This window comes from Anomaloglossus baeobatrachus, unplaced genomic scaffold (assembly GCF_048569485.1).
Source record: "Anomaloglossus baeobatrachus isolate aAnoBae1 unplaced genomic scaffold, aAnoBae1.hap1 Scaffold_2476, whole genome shotgun sequence".
NCBI classification, from domain to species: domain Eukaryota; kingdom Metazoa; phylum Chordata; class Amphibia; order Anura; family Aromobatidae; genus Anomaloglossus; species Anomaloglossus baeobatrachus.
The window spans coordinates 101,349-122,196 of record NW_027442078.1 but is presented as its reverse complement, the minus strand read 5'-3'; the positions used below and the strand labels follow the sequence as shown (position 1 = coordinate 122,196).

The window sequence follows — 20,848 nt, the reverse complement described above, 5'->3', positions numbered from 1 at the left end:
TTGTTGAATGTGCCGCACAAACGATTAACCCCCATCACACTTCGAACGTCCACTTCCTGGAGTGGGAGGGACGTTCGGCGTCACATCGACGTCACGTGGCAGCCGGCCAATAGAAGTGGAGGGGCGGAGATGAACGGTACGTAAATATCCCGCCCACCTCCTTCCTTCCACATTGCTGGCCGGGAGCAGCTGGACGCAGGTAAGATCTGTTCATCGTTCATCGTGTGCTACCCCGGGTACGATGAACAATCTGACGTTCAATTTTTAGGAATTGAACGACATGCATGCGATGAACGTTTTAAGGTTCAATCGCAATCGCACGTACCTGTCACACACTACAATGTACCTTACGATGCCGGATGTGCGTCACTTACGACGTGACCCCGCCGACACATCGTAAGATATATTGTAGCGTGTAAAGCGGGCTTAAAGCATAAAACTTTTCGGATCCCGCTCACCCGTATGGCTAACGGAGTGAGCTTGCTCTCAGGGTTCACGCGTAGGATTTCTTTGGACTGTATTGGGAAAGTCCTATCCCATCGGTGTGCTAGTACCCCGGTTTTGGAGTGGGTTGGGGATGAATCTTGAAGTCTTCACCACTGTCTGGCAAATTACCGGAACGCGTGAAGCTACTTCCCGGCCTAGGGTCCACATACCTCGTCATGCCCTGGCCCCTGCCCAGTGATGGCTCAAGGCCGCCGGGTGCCCTCCTCGGCAGTCCGTGCCCCTTGACATGTTCCCCTGTGACCGGGGTTCCAGCTCCTACCAGGCCCAGACCAACGTCTGCCACCTAGTAACTTCAGGAGACCTGCTCCAGGCCGGTGACCTCTCCCTCTCAGAGAGTCACCTCCACCTCCTTCTCCTTCCACTCCCGTTTCACACTTTCTTCTAAGTGTCACTTTCTCACTTTCTCCTCACCAACACCCTATCTGGGCGGCCCTATTCCCTTCAGGCCCCCCAATGGTGTGTCTGGTGGGTACGGTATAACGTGTTTCTAGGATTTTGATTGGCTAAGCTGTTAGCAACTCCAAAGGACCAAGATCCATAACGAAGGAGGTGTGGATACTGTGGAGAGGGGCAGATTGCACAACACCCTGTGACGACCTGATAGGCCAGAGCGTCACATATGCTTTCTAGGGTTAATTGGGCAGGTCACGTCTCCACCCACATGCAGCCATAAACAGATCACTTCTGGGGGAGGGTGGGTTTTTTCCATTTTTTTTTTTGCTTGTGCACACTACATCCGATCATTCTGTTGTTACCCCCAGTGCAAGCCGATCAAACCCTGCAGGTGACTCACACTGGGTTGAGCACCGAGCGTACCCGAGTACCGCGATACTCCGAGAGTGGTTAACATTCATAAAGCCCCCGAACTCTGAACTCGAACTTAGTTTTCTTGGAAAAGTCGGAGTTTGTACTGATAGCCAAAATTCAGTTTCACTCATCTCTAGTGGTATTTTTGCATCAATGGAGTTGAGTGAGGAATTGTTTTTTTTCTTGATGAGCCAACATTTTCATTGATCCCATTCTAGGTACAATATGAATAATTGATCACTTTTCATTGTATTTATATGGCTATGATGATATCTCACCTCCTGTATCTGAATTAATTTTCCATATCATTTGCTCATCTCATTCCCATTCAGGTCCTTATAATATCAAATCCTCTCAGTGGAGATCTTCTATATAACAGAATTCTCCTGATTGCCCCGTGAAGGATGGATATGGACAGGGACAAGATGGCGGAGAGGATATTACACCTCACCCTAGAGATCGTCTTCCGGCTTACTGGAGAGGTGAGAGATTCTGATGTCGTCACATTACATCATTCTTATCTATGGGAATAACAGATGGACAGAACTGGAGAGGTGAGGACTCTGGAAATGTCTGTAGTGAGATTTATTACTGTGTCTCTCCATAACCAGGATTACACAGTAGTGAAGAAGACCTCTAGTGAGCGCTGTCAGAACCCTGTGTCTGAGGGATGGGGAAGACCCCTGAGCCCAATCACGGGGCCTCCACCTCACCCCCTGATACATGAGGACATCAATGACCAGAAGATCCTAGAACTCACTTACAAGATGATTGAACTGCTGACTGGAGAGGTGACACTGCTGGGAATGCTGGGACATTATACAGTAACGCTATGAAGGGATCGGGGGTGACGGTATCATTGTATGTGTCAGGTTCCTATAAGGTGTCAGGACGTCACCGTCTATTTCTCCATGGAGGAGTGGGAGTATTTAGAAGGACACAAAGATCTGTACAAGGACGTCATGATGGAGAGTCGCCAGCCCCTCACATCACCAGGTAATAGACAGAACAAAATACACACGGCCTATAATTATCTGTATGTAAGGAATGAATTCAGTCCCTGTATGTGTCTCCTCTAGTTCTATCCAGTAAGAAGACAACACCAGAGAGATGTCCCCGTCCTCTTCTCCCACAGGACTGTAAACAAGAAGATCCCGATGTTCCTCAGGATGTGTTTCCTCCAGATCTATCCAGTAAGAGATATCTACTCATGCACTTTCTGCACTAATTTTGTGTTTACATTTTTAGACTTTCTGCTCTGGGGGTTTTTTTAGCTGTATTTTCTTTTCTTCTTCTGCTTCTTCTGCTGTTTGTTTCTAGTGCCTTCTCTATGTTGTTATGAAGGCAACTCAAAGACCTGCAGAGGGTTCGTGAATACTCTGTTTCCCCAAAAATACGACCTACACCAAAAATAAGCCCTAGCATGATTTTATGGGATTTTTGGAGAATGAAATATAAGCCCTACTCCAAAATTAAGCCCTAGTTACAGTCAGGGCCAGCGTTAGGAGGAGTTAAACTGCGCAATTTCTCAGGAACCCAACTCTCTTAGGGATCCCATCAGTTGTATTCTAAGGTTGATTGTTTAAGGACCTTTGATGACTTCAAAGTAATGTGACATGATGTAACCAAAGGTCTCATCATTGCAGGAGTCTAAATTGAACAGAAGAAAGGCTGGCATGCAGGACTGGTATTAATGGAAAGGGAGAGCAAACTGGACTATTTCACAGAACCCCCATTCTACTAGGTCCCCCAGTGTTTATATACCAATTATAGGACTGCTTCAGGACCTTTTTAACATCACATCATGTGATATAAGGTCTCTTAATTACAGAAGTCTAAAAATAAAGAGGCGATAGGCTGGTGTGTGTGTGTGTGTGTGTGTGTGTGTGTGTGTTCATGCAAATTTTAACCAGCTTTGCCAAAATAGGCAGAGTTACAGCCGCACACTGAAATGCAAAGGTTTACAACTACCAAAAAAGATGTAATTAAATTATTGCTTTAGAGAGTGTGAATTACTGACAAACTACCCTGGAAGGAATGGAGACACCTACAGAAGGAGATTTTACACCTGATTCATCAAAGCAATTATGGCATAAACCACTTTGAAATTTCTCAAAAAAATGTGTGCAGCACAGAGTTTTAAAAGAAATTGTGCAACTTTTGGAGGTTTCACGCCAATTTTAACCAGCTTTGTCAAAATGGGCAGAGCTTGGCCAGAAGAAGGGTGTGATGCCACCGCTTCTCTAATTCATAACAAAATGCAGTGTTCCCTATGCCAGAAATCTCACTCCAATTCATGATGTAATTTTTCAGTGTCCATCGCCAGTCTTGATGAGTTGGAGCTCTAATGTTTATCTGCATAGACCGCAAGAACCTGCTACCGGATTGGTTACAAAGCCTAAGGATGGGCCATCAACGTTACAGTCCCGGAAAACCCCATTATACAGTGTGTCCACCCATATCCTGTCCACCGCCATTAACTTGAGAACGGCGGCAGCTTTAGGCATAAAAGTGTTTTCTGGGTATAGTAAACTAGCCATGCACTACGCAATGAAACCAACTATAGTGCCACCTGGTTGAAAACAACGGAGTTAGCATTTTTATTATGAAATTAGAACGAGATAGAGAAAAAAAGTGAATTACAAAGTTGTAGGGCATACCTAGACACCACTTCTATGCCTATAGCTGCCGCCGTTCTTAAGTTAATTGCGGTGAACAGGATATGGGTGGACACACTGTATACCTGGCATCTGTAACTATTTTATTTTCGTCTTCGAAAAAACCCTCTTTGAAATTGTCTATGTTGTGGATCAATGTAACAAGGAGATGTTTGCAGGGTATGACAACTGTCATGGCGGCATCAGGATCTGTGGAAACTACACTCTGCCTCCTAACTTCTCTGATGTCTGTGAGCAGTGAAGGGAGATGCAGGTGTCAAACCACAGGCTTGGGCAGGCTAGTAAGAGTTATTCTCTGCTGAGCTGCTTGTTAATGTCTTTGATCACATGCTGTAAAGGGTAAAGTATCATTCGCTTCCCTTCTGTATATGCTGGCTGGACTATCTCATTAATGCCAACTATAGGTTACCTATACTTGTCTGGTGAGGTGTTGTGATCGAGATGTACGGGTTATTGTTGTGTACTATTGCTGTAAGCTGTTGTGGTGTTAAGCCTTGTCTTTTTGTTGCTGCCTTCCAGCTCTTGCTTTTCTCCTTAGTCTCTCACTGTTTATTTCTGTGACTTTGCAATGTGTCCTGTCTGTCTTAATCTGTGTTTCCCGTCTTTCTTCATCTGTGTTTCCATCATACTCCTGCCCATTCCTTTCCCGGGGGGATAACAGATTAGATCTCTTCAGGAGACTAGTAAGGCACGGGACTCTGGCATCTCCATCTTCAGGGGTAATTCAGTGGTTAGGAATAGGTTACGGTCCCCTAGTGTGAGAGACAGTATAGGAGCCCCCTTTCCCTCATTATCCTGCAGTCACATTGTGACAATCAATCAGATTATTTACTATAGCACATTCCAGAGAACTGGTGCTAGAAATGGAAGATCCGCATTAACGAAGATGTAACTCTTAAGGCCGCTTTACACACAACGATATCGCTAGCGATCTCGTTAGCGATGTGACACGCCCAGATCATTGCTACGATTTGCCGATATCGCTCATAGGTCGATTTTTAGCAGTCACACGTACCCATCTCACAAACGACGCTACATCGTTCAGCGATATATTGTTTGACTATTGCGGTCGTGTGGACACCGTCACACAGCAATCCTCCCAACAATTTCGGCAATGACAGAGGCGTATAATTGTGTCCGCCTTATCAACCATGCCTGCCAAATCAGAACGCAGTTGGTACTACCAATCAGAGCGGAGGAGGCATGGAGCATTGCTCGTAACGACACGCCCGCGTCGCTGATGACGGACACACTAACGATGTTGTTTGAAACGACGAACAATAGTTTGAAACTGAACGACGTGTCAACGATCAACTATTTTTGCTATTTTTAAGATCGTTCGGAGTCGCTCATAGGTGTCACACGCAACGACGTCGCTAACGACGACGGAAGTACGTCACGAAAACCGTGACCCTGACGACATATCGTCAGATAAATCGTAGCGCGTAACGGGACCTGAAGATGTCAAAATTGGACAACAGATTCAGAATACATTTTTTCCTCATTTAATTTCTGATGTTGTGGTTTAAAAAAATAAATTTGCTTTGAAGATATTAAAAACTAATAACATTGTATTTATTTTTAGGAGATTACTGTATTTTGAGTTCGTATGGAAATCTATTATCTTCAGAATTTGAAACAGACAATCAAAGTGTCACACATGATACATATGAAGAGCATGCTGTTGTCCCAGATATACCTCCAGTCCTTCCTCGGAAAGTTCTATCATCTAATCTTTTCAAACAAGTCCAAAATTCTGATTCATTACAGAATTGTCAGCAAAATAAAAGTTACAGTAGGGATGTGGAATATGAAACTGCTCCTACAAGGGAGAAACCATTTTCATGTCCAGAGTGTGGGAAATGTTTTATTCAGAAATCACAACTTGTTCAGCACCAAAGATCTCACACAGGGGAGAAGCCATTTTCATGTTCAGAATGTGGGAAAAGTTTTATTCGGAAATCAGCTCTGGTTAGACATCAAAGATCTCACACAGGGGATAAGCCATTTTCATGTTCAGAGTGTGGGAAATGTTTTATTTGGAATTCAGAACTTGTTGACCATCAAAGATATCACACAGGGGAGAAGCCATTTTCATGTTCAGAGTGTGGGAAATGTTTTAGTCAGAAATCACACCGTTTTCAGCATCAAAGATCTCACACAGGGAAGAAGCCATTTTCATGTTCAGAATGTGGGAAATGGTTTAGTCAGAAAGCACAACTTTTTCAGCATCAAAGATCTCACACAGGGGAGAAGCCATTTTCATGTTCAGAATGTGGGAAATGTTTTATTCGGAAATCAGCTCTGGTTAGACATCAAAGATGTCACACAGGGGATAAGCCATTTTCATGTTCAGAGTGTGGGAAATGTTTTATTTGGAATTCAGAACTTGTTGCTCATCAAAGATCTCACACAGGGGAGAAGTCATTTTCATGTTTAGAGTGTGGGAAATGTTTTATTCAGAAATCATACCTTGTTAGACATCAGAAAAATCACACAGGGGTGAAGCCATTTTCATGTTCAGAATGTGGGAAATGTTTTATTCAGAAATCAGACCTTGTTAGACATCAGAACAATCACACAGGGGTGAAGCCATTTTCATGTTCAAAGTGTGGGAAATGTTTTAACTGGAAATCAGAACTTGTTGTACATCAAAGATGTCACACAGGGGAGAAGCCATTTTCATGTTCAGAATGTGGGAAATGTTTTATTCGGAAATCAGAGCTTGTTAAGCATCAAAGATCTCATACAGGGGAGAAGCCATTTTCATGCCTGGAATGTGGTAAATGTTTTACTAGGAAATCAACTCTTATTGACCATGGAAAACTTCACACAGGGGATAAACCATTTTTATGTTCTGAATGTGGAAAATGTTATTCTCAGAAATCAGATCTCGTTAAACATCTGAAGAGGCAACACAGAGAAGGAACCTTTTTCATGTTGTGAATATTTGAAATGTTTAATTGGTAAATCAATTCTTGTCGACCATGAGAAAACCCACACAGTAGAGGAGCCATTCTTGCATTTGGAATTTGGCAAATGTTTTTATCATTACTCAGGTCCTGTTGTCAGATGAGTCACATGGGAGAAGGCATCATGATGTATTGTGAGTAAAAGGGTTTTATTGAAAAGTCAATTGCTCAAGTAAGACTTCGTCAGGGAATGCACCATTTTCTTTCTTTTCAAACTTACTGTATTATTATGATTATAAGATGCACTTAGGTTTTAGAGGAGGAAAATAGGAAAAAAATTGTAGCAAAAAACGTAGTCATGATGCACTGTTATGGGGGGTGGGGAATCTGCTGCTGACACTGTTATGGGGCTAATATCCCCCAATTCTGTACTATTATCCCCCCTCCCGAGGCCCTTCCAGTTATGTGTCTCTGATTTTGGTGCATATTTCGTTCTTCCTGGTATATTTGTTCCTCATCTTTCTCCCATCCTGGTATATATGGCCTTCATCCTGGGCTCATCCTGGTATATATGATCCCCATGCTGGTATATAAGGCCCTCACCCTGGTATACATGATCCTCATCCTGGTATGTATACCTCTCATCTTGGTATATATTGCAATCATCCTAATATATATGATCCCCATCCTAAGCCCATTTCAGAATATATGTACCTTATCCTCGTATATATGATCCCAATCTTAGTATTTACAAGTGAAAATGGGCCCCCTTACCTCTTGGGCTGCAGGTTGCACCTGCCCCTGGCGCCATCCTGGTATAAATATCCCTCATCACACTGCAGAAATAAAAAAAATGCTTATACTCACCATCCATCTGCTCCCCCAGTGTGTGGTGTTGTCTTTGATGTTGGCAAGTGAATTCAGTGTATAAGCGGCGCATCGCTTGACATCACTGCCATGCACCTGCAGTTACATGTAGATATCAGCTGCCGGAATATTCACTGCTCCCTACACCTCGGATTATTGGCTTGGGGACAAGTGAATTATTAAAAAGAAGTAATAGTCACTGCTCCCCACGCCCATAATGCCACACACCCCTCGATTTTCGCTTCAGTGTCTAGAGGTAGACGGGATTATGGGAGTGAGGAGCAGTGAATATTCACTTTTGTTATTAGCAGGCACACTGTTAGCCCCAGCGCTGGTTCCTGCCTCCTGTAACTCACTCCTGCACTACCACTCCTCCAGCCACAGCCAGGAGCATTCGGACTATGAGACAACCCCCCTTCCTACACATTTTTTTTTGGGGGGAGGGGCGATGTGTCTTAAAGTACAAAAATTACAGCAATTGGTTAACAATTAGTAAAAGTAAAAAAAAGTACAATAGGCAAAATCACATATTCTAAAAGGGCAACAATTACTGTGAATCTGTCTGACCGCTTCCGGCACCACTCTCTTTCACTAAACTTCTCTTACATTTCAGAATAAAAAATGTCCAAAGTCACAAAATGTTTGAACAACTAAGGTGTGTGTTGCACAAAATGAGTGACTTTTACAGAATAGTTTGTAGCACAATGTGTTTGATGACTTTCCCTTTAAATAGTGCTTATCATCACAAAATATATATCATGAGATCCTTTATCAAGATAGCCTCAAAAAAACCCACAGAACTGCCGCTCAGAGAGAGCTGGAAATTACCTTGTTAGAGTTAGAGGCAGCAAACCAATCATATCCCACTATCCATCTTACCAAACGCATAACAGATATTACATTTCAACTACAAACTTTGTTGACAACAAAACGGAGCGAGCACTAAGATGGACGCAAGCGACATACTACAAACTTTCCAATAAAATAGATAAAGTATTAGCAAGAAAACTTTGTGATTAGGAAAGGATTAACTCAGTATACACATTAAACGACAATCAGGGAGGCCAAACCTCCAATCCTGATAGAGTATACCAGTTATTTAATAACTTTTATCAATCTTTATATACCCAGCCAGCACCTGCTACCCCGAATGCGATAGATAGTGTCGCGGGCGGAGGGGCGCGCTCGGGTCCGGGGCTTCTGCTGCTGCTGCTCGGTGGCTCGAGCGGTGGGCCGGACCCGGGGACTCGAGCAGCGCTCCTCACCCGTGAGTGAAAAGGGATGGTTTGTTTGGGGAGATAGTTCGTGACGCCACCCACGGGACGTGGTGATGATGGCATCACCGCTGCTGATGACGGGGATCCCGGGAGCGATGGTAGGGAGCAGCTAGGGTGTTGTCCCCTCCGTGGGTAGGGGTTGGTGTTCCCGGGGCCCGGGTGATGATACGGGATGGCTGGATAGCTGGGATGCAGGGTTACAGAGGCAGCGCGGCGCGGTGCCGGATGGCACTGTTGTACTCACTCAGAAAGTCACAAAGTCTCTGGTAAACCAAACGGCCGGATGGACGGGTCCCGCAGCCGGCTGCAGTGTCTTTGCTCTCCCCGGACAGGTGATGGTGGCTGTCTTTCCCTGCACCTGTGTAGAATGTGTTGACTCTGATGGTTTCCCAATGGTAGTCCGCTCCCCGGCGTATTGGTACCATAAGAGCCCTTTTGCCCGCAGGCTCTGGCCCTTGGATCTCTAGCCTGTGGCGGTGGCTGTATATTCTCACGGTGTGGACTGTTGCCTTCTAGCGGGTCTTGGGTGTTAGGAAGCCCCTGGGGTTCCGGTCACTTTCGGATAGACTTTGCAAACCTAGTCGGGGTCCGATAGCCCTGCCTGTGTGCTTAACTTCACTCCGCTCCCCGGTTCGGTACCGGTGGGCCACCGCCCAACCCCGGTCCTACGGTTCCGCAGAGATCCGCTAACTCCTGCAGACGGCCACCACCATCTGCCGACCTTGCTGTCAGTGCCTGGGCTGCTACCCAGGCACACGTAGACGTTTTACTACTCTCACTTTCACCTCCAAAATGAATCTGACTCCTTTTCCCGCTTCCAGGCCTGTGAACTCCTTGGTGGGTGGGGCCAACTGCCTGGCTCTACCCCACCTGGTGTGGACATCAGCCCCTGGAGGGAGGCAACAAGGTGACTGGTGTAACTGTCTAGGGAAGGTGGTGTGTGTGGTGTTATGTCTGTGACTACCTGGCTAGTCCAGGGCGTCACAATAGCTTTTTAAACTCCATAAATCTTCCTACCCTTACCTCGAATTTCTCAGCAACACTTTAGACACGCTAGAGTCACTAATGAAGAGTTCGAGGAAATGGTTAAAAAGTTAAAACCTCACAAAGCCCCCGGCCCGGATGGACTCTCAGCAGTTTATTATAAGAAATTCATTCACATTTTGAAACCCCATATTATAAACATATGTAATTACATGCTTGAAGGTAAAGCGATGCCCCTGGAATTTCTCTTAGCACATATAACTGTTTTACCAAAACCCCAAAAAAGACCCCCTGCAGGTGAAAAACTACAGGCTTATATCACTTTTGAATGTTGACCTGAAGCTCTTTACCTCTCTTTTGGCTAGTAGAATTAATCGAGGACTACAAGCACTTATACCTCCAGACCAAGTCGGACTCATCCCGTTTTGCCAGGCACCAGACAACATCCGTAAGAATCTCAAAATAATTCAACATGCCAGTAAGTCCAAATCGTCAATACTCCTTCTCGCCCTTGATATAGAAAATACCTTTACCTCGGTAATGTGGCCATACCTACAGTGCCTACAAGTAGTATTCAACCCCCTGCAGATTTAGCAGGTTTGATAAGATGCAAATAAGTTAGAGCCTGCAAACTTCAAACAAGAGCAGGATTTATTAACAGATGCATAAATCTTACAAACCAACAAGTTATGTTGCTCAGTTAAATTTTAATAAATTTTCAACATAAAAGTGTGGGTCAATTATTATTCAACCCCTAGGTTTAATAATTTGTGGAATAACCCTTGTTTGCAATTACAGCTAATAATCGTCTTTTATAAGACCTGATCAGGCCGGCACAGGTCTCTGGAGTTATCTTGGCCCACTCCTCCATGCAGATCTTCTCCAAGTTATCTAGGTTCTTTGGGTGTCTCATGTGGACTTTAATCTTGAGCTCCTTCCACAAGTTTTCAATTGGGTTAAGGTCAGGAGACTGACTAGGCCACTGCAACACCTTGATTTTTTCCCTCTTGAACCAGGCCTTGGTTTTCTTGGCTGTGTGCTTTGGGTCGTTGTCTTGTTGGAAGATGAAATGACGTCCCATCTTAAGATCCTTGATGGAGGAGCGGAGGTTCTTGGCCAAAATCTCCAGGTAGGCCGTGCTATCCATCTTCCCATGGATGCGGACCAGATGGCCAGGCCCCTTGGCTGAGAAACAGCCCCACAGCATGATGCTGCCACCACCATGCTTGACTGTAGGGATGGTATTCTTGGGGTCGTATGCAGTGCCATCCAGTCTCCAAACGTCACGTGTGTGGTTGGCACCAAAGATCTCGATCTTGGTCTCATCAGACCAGAGAACCTTGAACCAGTCTGTCTCAGAGTCCTCCAAGTGATCATGAGCAAACTGTAGACGAGCCTTGACATGACGCTTTGAAAGTAAAGGTACCTTACGTGCTCGTCTGGAACGGAGACCATTGCGGTGGAGTACGTTACTTATGGTATTGACTGAAACCAATGTCCCCACTGCCATGAGATCTTCCTGGAGCTCCTTCCTTGTTGTCCTTGGGTTAGCCTTGACTCTTCGGACAAGCCTGGCCTCTGCACGGGTGGAAACTTTCAAAGGCTGTCCAGGCTGTGGAAGGCTAACAGTAGTTCCATAAGCCTTCCACTTCCGGATGATGCTGCCAACAGTGGAGACAGGTAGGCCCAACTCCTTGGAAAGGGTTTTGTACCCCTTGCCAGCCTTGTGACCCTCCACGATCTTGTCTCTGATGGCCTTGGAATGCTCCTTTGTCTTTCCCATGTTGACCAAGTTTGAGTGCTGTTCACAAGTTTGGGGAGGGTCTTAATTAGTCAGAAAAGGCTGGAAAAATAGATAATTAATCCAAACACGTGAAGCTCATTATTCTTTGTGCCTGAAATACTTCTTAATAAAAAAAAAAAAAAAAAAAAAAGAAATAACATTCTTTTTTGCTGCAGTGCATTTCACACTTCTAGGCTGAGCCAAATGTCACAATGCCAAGTTATTCCGAATGTGTAAACCTGCTAAATCTGCAGGGGGTTGAATACTACTTGTAGGCACTGTATATAGGGTGTTGGCTAGATTAGAGTTCACTGAGAACTTCATCCGAACTATACATGTTCTGTATGACAACCCCGCGGCGTACCTAAAACTCCCCACCACTAGCCCACAACCGATACGCATTGGACGGGGTACCAGACAGGGGTGTCCATTATCACCGGCCCTATTTGCAATAGCGATGGGTGATTCAATAACTTGAAAACTATAGTAGCATACATTTTTTTTTACAAGAAATAGTTGATACCTGATTTTCTGATCCCATTTGGGGGAGATATTTTGAAAATAGCATAATGTAATTGTATCAAGAAATGTAACCATATAATGCTTTGATTTATTTGTCAATGATTTGAATGACTCAATAAAAATCTGTTGAAACTAAAATAAATATTTACATGAAAAATTTGTAATAAGAAATTGATTTTGTAAGTCTTATTTTCATTTATTTTGAGGTATTGCCTTATTTAACATAGTTACCTAAATGGTCAGAAAAAGTGATGTCAAACCGAAGGTTATTTTCGGATTCAGTGCATCCAAAAATATAAGGATTACGTGGAAAAAAAAAAACATCTCTTGAAAAAACATTTTTTGCAGACCTATGTTATGGATCCTTTATCTACATTTAAAACAAAATATGCTCTCCTCATAATAAAAGCTTTTGAGAAAGGAATCTTAGGCGGGCTTTGCACACTACGACATCGCAGGTGCGATGTCGGTGGGGTCAAATCGAAAGTGACGCACATCCGGCGTCACTGGCGATGTCGTAGTGTGTAAAACCTTTTTCATACGATTAATGAGCGCAAAAGCGTCATTATCGTATCATCGGTGTATGGTCCGACATTTCCATATATGCTGGTGCAGCGACGGTACGATGTTGTTCCTCGTTCCTAAGGCATCACACATCGCTGTGTGCGAAGCCACAGGAGCGAGGAACATCTCCTACCTGCGTCCCGGCTGCAATGAGAGGAAGGAGGTGGGTGGGATGTTTACATCCTGCTCACCTCCGCCCCTCCGCTGCTATTGGCCGCCTGCCGTGTGACGTCGCTATGACACTGCACGACCCGCCCCCTTAGTAAGGAGGCGGGTTGCCGGCCAGAGCGACGTCGCATGGCAGGTGAGTGCATGTGAAGCTGGCGTAGCGATAACATTCGCTACGCCAGCAATCACAAGAGATCGCCGCTGCGACAGGGGCGGGGACTATCGCGCTCGGCATCGCAAGCATCTGCTTGCGATGTCGCAGCGTGCAAAGTAGCCCTTAAAGAGAAGCAACCACCATCCAACATATTGTATAACGATTTAGAGCAGACATCAGTTGGATTGATTGTAATGTACGGTAAGTGGTATTATTTTCCAAAATGTCATATTCTCATTTTTTATGTAAAGAGGCCTCCAATAGCACTATACATCCCGCCTTGTCTGACTTACGTATAACCAAATAGTTGTTATTTTCTTGTTCATTTTCAGCATTAAATTGATTTTTTCTTAAATTATCTAATTTTTATTTTTATTGGAGGAGACATAACGGGGCAGAGCCAACTGGTCCTTTTCTATCATATTCTGGAACATGTGTAATGATGGTACGCGAGAAGTTACTGGATAATGAGGGTTTGAGACCTTTGGTTTTACATCATGGTGCCCGACCAATTCTTCCAAATTACAATCCTCATCCATTTAGTTTAGCATTACAATGGCCTTCTGTTCAGAGAAGGAGAATCCTTCAAATTCATTAAAGGTTGTAAATGTATTACTAGAGTAATTCTGACCTGAAACATTTCTATCCTCAGCAAAAAAAATGCCACTAACAAAATTTAAGCCCCTGTCCAGGACTTCAATCTGCTCAACCGATAAGACTGTGGGTGTCAAAACCAAAACACTATGTCACACCAGAGCGTACAGACACTCAGCGTGCAGCGTAACACGAGGGTAACAACGGGAATGGTAAAAAAAGAAGGCCCTGATGATGGGGAGAGGGGACACCTCCTGCAACTCACCTGAGTCTGTACCCTATGCTCCCTAACGTCGTTATACGGGTGCTTCCCCCCGTTATCATCATGTGCCTAGGCCTTTGCTAAGCCTGGCTAGTGAGAAGGTCGGCGAGAGCAGTAGTCTCACCATTGCAATACTACAACACATAGGTAAATGAGACAGAGGGAAAATAGACACAAAAAGGAAAAAGACTTCAAACTCTTCCAATGCAGCTAAACACCACAACTGCAAGCGAGGTGCTGAATTGCAGTAAAGTGCTGAAATTAAGATAAGTGCATAGTTTCAACACAATTACATAGTTTGAATTTATCCTTATACTTTTTCCATTGGGTTTCTTTAGTTTTTTTCTCTTTGTTTTTCTACTTTACTGTTGATCCCCATTTGATAGGTGCTCCATGGACAATGCTACCAGGTGTGTGTATTGTCTGATGTATGCCTGCCTTAAGCAGCCGTTTGAGGGTGAATATCTCTGCACTCGATGCAAGCATGTTGCGTATTTGGAAGCCAAGGTAACTGATCTAAATAAGCAGCTTGCAACACTAAGGGGCATTGCAAACCTGGAGAGGAGTTTAGAGCTCACTGAGCTTTCTCTGGCTGGGGCCAGTGATATGGAGGAGGGTGGAAGTGGGGAAGATCAGGACCCAGAGGTAGGTAGCTGGGTAACAGTTAGAAGAAGAGGTAGGGGGAAAAGTGTCAGGGAGCCTAGTCCTGACCTGGCACAACCTAGTAAATATGCCTGTTTGGCTGATATTAGGAATGAAGGGCCAGGACTAGGGTCACTACAGCAGGATGTTGCTCCTAGCAACCAGGAAAACAACTGCTGTAGGAAGGTGGGAAATAGGAGTGCAGCAAAGCCCAGACAGATGTTGGTGGTAGGGGACTCTATAATTAGGCGGACAGACAGGGTCATCTGTCGCCGAGACCGTGAATGCCGAACAGTGTGTTGTCTGCCGGGTGCTCGGGTTCGGCATATTGTGGATCGGATAGACAGATTGCTGGGTGGGGCTGGGGAAAACCCAGCGGTCATGGTGCACATTGGTACTAATGACAAAGTTAGAGGCAGGTGGAAGGTCCTTAAAAATGATTACAGGGAACTAGGAGAGAAGCTGAAGTCCAGGACCTCCAAGGTGGTGTTTTCAGAAATACTACCGGTGCCACGAGCGTCACTAGAAAGACAGCGGGAGCTTAGGGAGATAAATATGTGGCTTAGAAATTGGTGCAGGAAGGAAGGGTTCGGGTTCATGGAGAACTGGGCCGACTTCTCAGTCGGCTACAGGCTCTACGGTAGGGACGGGCTGCACCTCAATGGGGAAGGTGCAGCTGTGCTGGGGGAGAAAATGGTCAGACGGATGGAGGAGCTTTTAAACTAGGATCGGGGGGGAGGGAGGGTAGTGGAGCAAATAAGGGGATAGATAGAGCAGATAGAGACAGGGAAACGGTAGGGGTCAATGAAGGATTAGGGGGGGATGGGACATACAAGGAAAGTAGGGAGGCTAGGAGTAATAAAGGTGTTAATAGGATTAAATGTCTACTGGCAAATGCAAGAAGTCTTGCAAACAAAATGAATTAATTGGAGACTCTTATGTCAACCATGGATTATGATGTGGTGGGCATTACGGAAACCTGGCTGGATGAAAGCCATGACTGGGTGACAAACATACAGGGTTATAGTACATTTAGGAAGGACAGGAAAGGCCAAAAAGGTGGTGGGGTGTGTATATTTATCAAATCTAACCTAAAACCTGTGTTGTATGATGACATTGAGGGGAACAGCAACAATGTAGAGTCAGTATGGGTAAATGTACATGGGGAGGGGAATAATGGAAAAATGCTAATTGGAGTTTGCTATAAGCCTCCAAACATACCTGAACAAATAGAGGGTGAAATGCTGGAACAAATTGAAAAGGCAGCTAATAATAATAATCGGGTTCTTATTATGGGGGATTTCAACTATCCAGACATACAGTGGGACATAGAATCTTCTGGTTCTGCTAAAAGCTGTAAGTTCTTATCTACCATTCAAGACCATTTCCTCTCTCAGATGGTAGGTGAACCGACCAGGGGAGATAATTTGCTAGATCTGGTCCTGTCAAATAGACCGGATACAATTTCAGATCTACAGGTCCGGGAGCACTTGGGCACCAGCGATCATAATATGGTAAGCTTCGACGTAATATTCAATAGAACATTTCAAAGGGGGAATGCTAAAACCTGGAATTTTAGGAAGGCTGATTTCAACAAATTAAGGGAAGAGCTTAAATGTGTAGATTGGGACAGAGTCATGGTAACTGGGGATACCGAACATAAATGGGGTAAGTTTAAGGATATACTACTAGAGTCATGTAAAAAACGTATACCCTCTGGTAATAAAATGTCCAGGAATAAAAAGAAACCACTATGGATAAATAAGACTGTACAAAGTATAATAAAACAAAAACAAAGGGCGTTTAAAATCTTAAAGGCTGAGAATACAGAAATAGCATTGCAGGAGTATAAAGATATCAATAGGCAATGCAAAAAAGAAATCAAACAAGCAAAACTAGCTACTGAAACAAAAATCGCCAATGACATTAAAATAAATCCCAAAATCTTTTATAAATACATTAATGCCAAAAGGAAAACAAAGGATAGTATCGGACCCTTAAAATATAATAACAAGTTAGTTATAGAGGACAAACAAAAGACTGAGATATTAAATAGGCATTTCTCATCTGTATTCACCAAGGAACTGACTGTACCAGGGATCATTCAACAAGTGAAAAATCAAAGTCCACCACCCGATATAATTAATTTAACACAAGATGAAGTACGCCTACGTCTGAGTAAATTAAACATTGACAAATCCCCAGGGCCAGATGGCATTCATCCACGAATATTGAGGGAATTGAGCTCCGTAATCGACAGACCGCTGTATCTCATCTTTTTAGACTCACTTGTAACGGGGTTGGTGCCTCAGGATTGGAGGATTGCTGATGTGGTACCAATATTTAAGAAAGGTAAGAGGGTAGATCCAGGCAACTACCGTCCAGTAAGCCTGACATCAGTAGTATGCAAAGTTTTTGAGGGCATTTTAAGGGATGACATGCAAAAATATATTGCAGAAAATAATATGATAACTGACAAACAGCATGGATTCATGAAAGATAAGTCGTGTCTAACCAACCTGTTGGGGTTCTATGAGGGGGTAAGTTCAAACCTGGATATTGGTAATGCAGCTGATGTGATTTATTTGGACTTTGCAAAGGCATTTGATACTGTACCACATAATAGCCTTATACTAAAGCTCCAGAAGCAAGGACTAGGGGACACAATATGCAACTGGGTAAGGAATTGGCTAAGAGATAGGAAACAAAGAGTAGTCATAAATGGTACATTCTCTAAATGGGCTATAGTCAGCAGTGGGGTGCCGCAGGGATCTGTGCTTGGACCGATTCTTTTTACTCTCTTTATTAATGACCTTGTGGATGGAATTGATAGTACAGTGTCAGTCTTTGCCGATGACACCAAACTATGTAGGATATTAAAAACTGACCTGGATAGTACAATATTACAAAAAGATCTGGATAAGATGTCAGAATGGGCAGATACTTGGCAAATGAGATTTAATGTTGATAAATGTAAAGTAATGCACCTAGGACGGAGTAATCCTATAGCTGCGTATACATTAAATGGAAGTAAACTCGGGACTACAGAACAGGAGAAGGACTTGGGTATTCTCATAACAAATAAGCTGAGCAGCAGCACTCAATGTCAAGCAGCAGCTGCTAAAGCAAACAAGATTTTAGGGTGTATAAAAAGAGAGATTAGATCCCGTGATCCCAACGTATTGTTACCCCTCTATAAATCACTTGTAAGACCACATCTGGAATACGGGATCCAGTTTTGGGCTCCACATTTTAAAAAGGACATTCAGAAGTTAGAGTCAGTTCAAAGGCGGGCAACTAGACTATTACAAGGAATGGAAGGCCTCCCATATGATGGCAGGTTGAAAAAGTTAGATATGTTTAGCTTAGAAAAAAGACGTCTCAGAGGAGATCTCATTTATATGTATAAATACATGTGTGGTCAATATAAAGGACTGGCACATGACTTATTTCTTCCAAAAACAATACTAAGGACCAGGGGGCACTCACTGCGAGTGGAAGAAAAGCGATTCCGACACCTAAATAGGAAAGGGTTCTTTACAGTTAGAGCGGTCAGACTGTGGAATACACTACCACAAGAGGTAGTAATGGCAGATACTATAACAGCTTTTAAAAAAGGGCTGGATGATTTCCTCAGTACACAAAACATTGTTGGTTATAAATGACTTAGTGACTAAATGTAGAACTGGTGGAGGAAGGTTGAACTAGATGGACCTAGGTCTTTTTTCAACCTAAGTAACTATGTAACTATGTAACTATGTAACTATGTAATAGTCACAACTCCTCAGCTTCTTCCAGAGACAGGCTCCTTTCAAAGACGTCAGCATGGAATGAGAATCTATAACTGGCATCAGATGGTAAAATAAATTACTTTTTATATTGAAGGGGAGTGGTCACAAAAGAGATGCACCTGAGTTTAAGGCTACAAAGCATAGCCAGATTGGAAAGCGTTTTTAACCCTTACAGCATTAAAACAAAGTAGATTGACTCAAATAATGTTGTAGACCTATGAACAATAAGTTGCTGTGACCTTCTGATCCCAGACTCACCAGAGGTCTCCCCAGAGCAGGACACACTCATGACACATTATCCATAAATTCATTCATAGTCAAGTTCATTTTTTCTTGTTCCGTATTGGAGATCTTTTCATATCCTTCTTATTGGTTCTCCTTTTTCGCTTTCTTTTTCTGAATCCTGAATTTCTCTGAATGATGTATTAGAATGAACATTTTCTCTTTAAATTATCAGGATTACAGTCTGAGGCCCTGTGCGCACTTACCGGATTTTGCCGCGGATTTTCTGCGGATTTGCTGTATGTTTCGCTGCAGAAAATGTTCATAACATCTCTGCAGTGATTCACCAGCAAAACCTATGGGAAAAAAAAATCCTGTGCGCACTAGGCAGAATTTGACTTCTTTTCCGCATGTCGCTGCGGGATTTCACTCCATTGACTGCCATGTAATCGTGAAATCCGCAGGGAATAACGCAGGCAGCAAATTCTGTGCGGTTCATTGCGTTTTCCTGCGTTATTCCCTGCGGTATTTCGCGGTTTACCTGCGGTAATGTACATCGCTTGCCTGCGGTTTTGCAGGGAAGTGATGTCATGACAGGAAGAGGAAGCGGAGCAGAGAGTAAGCACACACAGATCACAGACACACACAGACATCACAGACATAGAACACAGACACAGACATATAAAATACACATAGAAAGCGAACGGAAATATAGAAAAAAAAAACGTGGGCTCCGCTGTATATTTACCGTCCAGCTGAGGTAAGCATACAGTGGCGGCCCGGTATTCTCAGGCTGGGGAGGGAGAGGGGCAGGGTTAATGTCCCCCGCCTCCCTCCCACCTCCCGTAGCCGAGAATATCAGCCGCAGCTGCCCCGGGACTGTCGCATCCATTATGCGGCAGTACCGGAGTGTCCCCAGCTCTTCCTGCTGTCGTGATGCAGTGGCAGTCAGGGTAATACAAAGAGTTAATGGCGGCGGATCGCCGCCACTAAGTCCAGGCTTGATCATGGCAGCGTCTATGGGACAGCTGACATGATCAACCCGTAAGTAAAGTGAAAAAACACACACACACCGAAAAATCCTTTATTTTAAATAAAACACAAATAAGCCTCGTTCATCCTTTTATTAACCCCTCCTGAAACAAAGCTCCGACGTAATCCACAGCTCCGGCGTAATCCACAGGTCCTGCGCTGCTTACATCCAGCCGCGACTGACACTGTCACAGCGCTGTATGCAGCCTCGCAGCAAGACAGCAGAGGTAACCACAGGGCATTTCCCACGGCCGGTAATGTGAACTAACTACCGACCATGAGAATTGCAGCAATCTGTCCTCTATCTATCTATCCCTCTATCTATCTATCTATCCCTCTATCCATCTATCTATCTATCTATCTATCTATCGAAAAGCCAGGGAAGGAGTCTTGCGAGGATAATTTGCATATTCCCAGTGCCTTCTGGGATAAGTGAAGAGTCACCGCGAGCTCAAGGAGAACCGGGTTTTGGCCGTTACAGCCGGAAGGAAGACTTCTGAAAGCCAGGGAAGGAGTCTTGCGAGGATAATTTGCATATTCCCAGTGCCTTCTGGGATAAGTGAAGAGTCACCGCGAGCTCAAGGAGAACCGGGTTTTGGCCATTACAGCCGGAAGGAAGACTTCTGAAAGCCAGGGAAGGAGTCTTGCGAGGGTAATTTGCATATTCCCAGTGCCTTCTGGGATAAGTGAAGAGTCACCGCGAGCTCAAGGAGAACCGGGTTTTGGCCGTTACAGCCGAAAGGAAGACTTCTGAAAGCCAGGGAAGGAGTCTTGCGAGGATAATTTGCATATTCCCAGTGCCTTCTGGGATAAGTGAAGAGTCACCGCGAGCTCAAGGAGAACCGGGTTTTGGCCGTTACAGCCGGAAGGAAGACTTCTGAAAGCCAGGGAAGGAGTCTTGCGAGGATAATTTGCATATTCCCAGTGCCTTCTGGGATAAGTGAAGAGTCACCGCGAGCTCAAGGAGAACCGGGTTTTGGCCATTACAGCCGGAAGGAAGACTTCTGAAAGCCAGGGAAGGAGTCTTGCGAGGAGAATTTGCATATTCCCAGTGCCTTCTGGGATAAGTGAAGAGTCACCGC

General features: G+C 44.2%; 1 protein-coding gene across 1 annotated transcript; it reads left to right on the top strand.

Annotated features, from left to right (window-relative positions):
- Positions 1-2,081: 2,081 nt before the first annotated feature.
- On the top strand, positions 2,082-6,938 carry LOC142262559 (uncharacterized). The gene is made up of 5 exons (XM_075332178.1): positions 2,082-2,105; positions 2,187-2,310; positions 2,394-2,507; positions 5,578-6,467; positions 6,876-6,938. Exons 1-5 carry the CDS (start codon positions 2,082-2,084, stop codon positions 6,936-6,938), a joined length of 1,215 nt encoding a protein of 404 aa, XP_075188293.1.
- The last annotated feature ends 13,910 nt before the right edge of the window (positions 6,939-20,848 follow it).

Coding starts and splice junctions, on each gene's coding strand:
- LOC142262559 (XM_075332178.1), top strand. CDS start 2,082: ATGATTGAACTGCTGACTGGAGAG. Junction 2,106..2,186: donor TTGAACTGCTGACTGGAGAG/GTGACACTGCTG, acceptor TGTATGTGTCAG/GTTCCTATAAGGTGTCAGGA. Junction 6,468..6,875: donor TTATTCAGAAATCATACCTT/GTTAGACATCAG, acceptor TGTTATTCTCAG/AAATCAGATCTCGTTAAACA.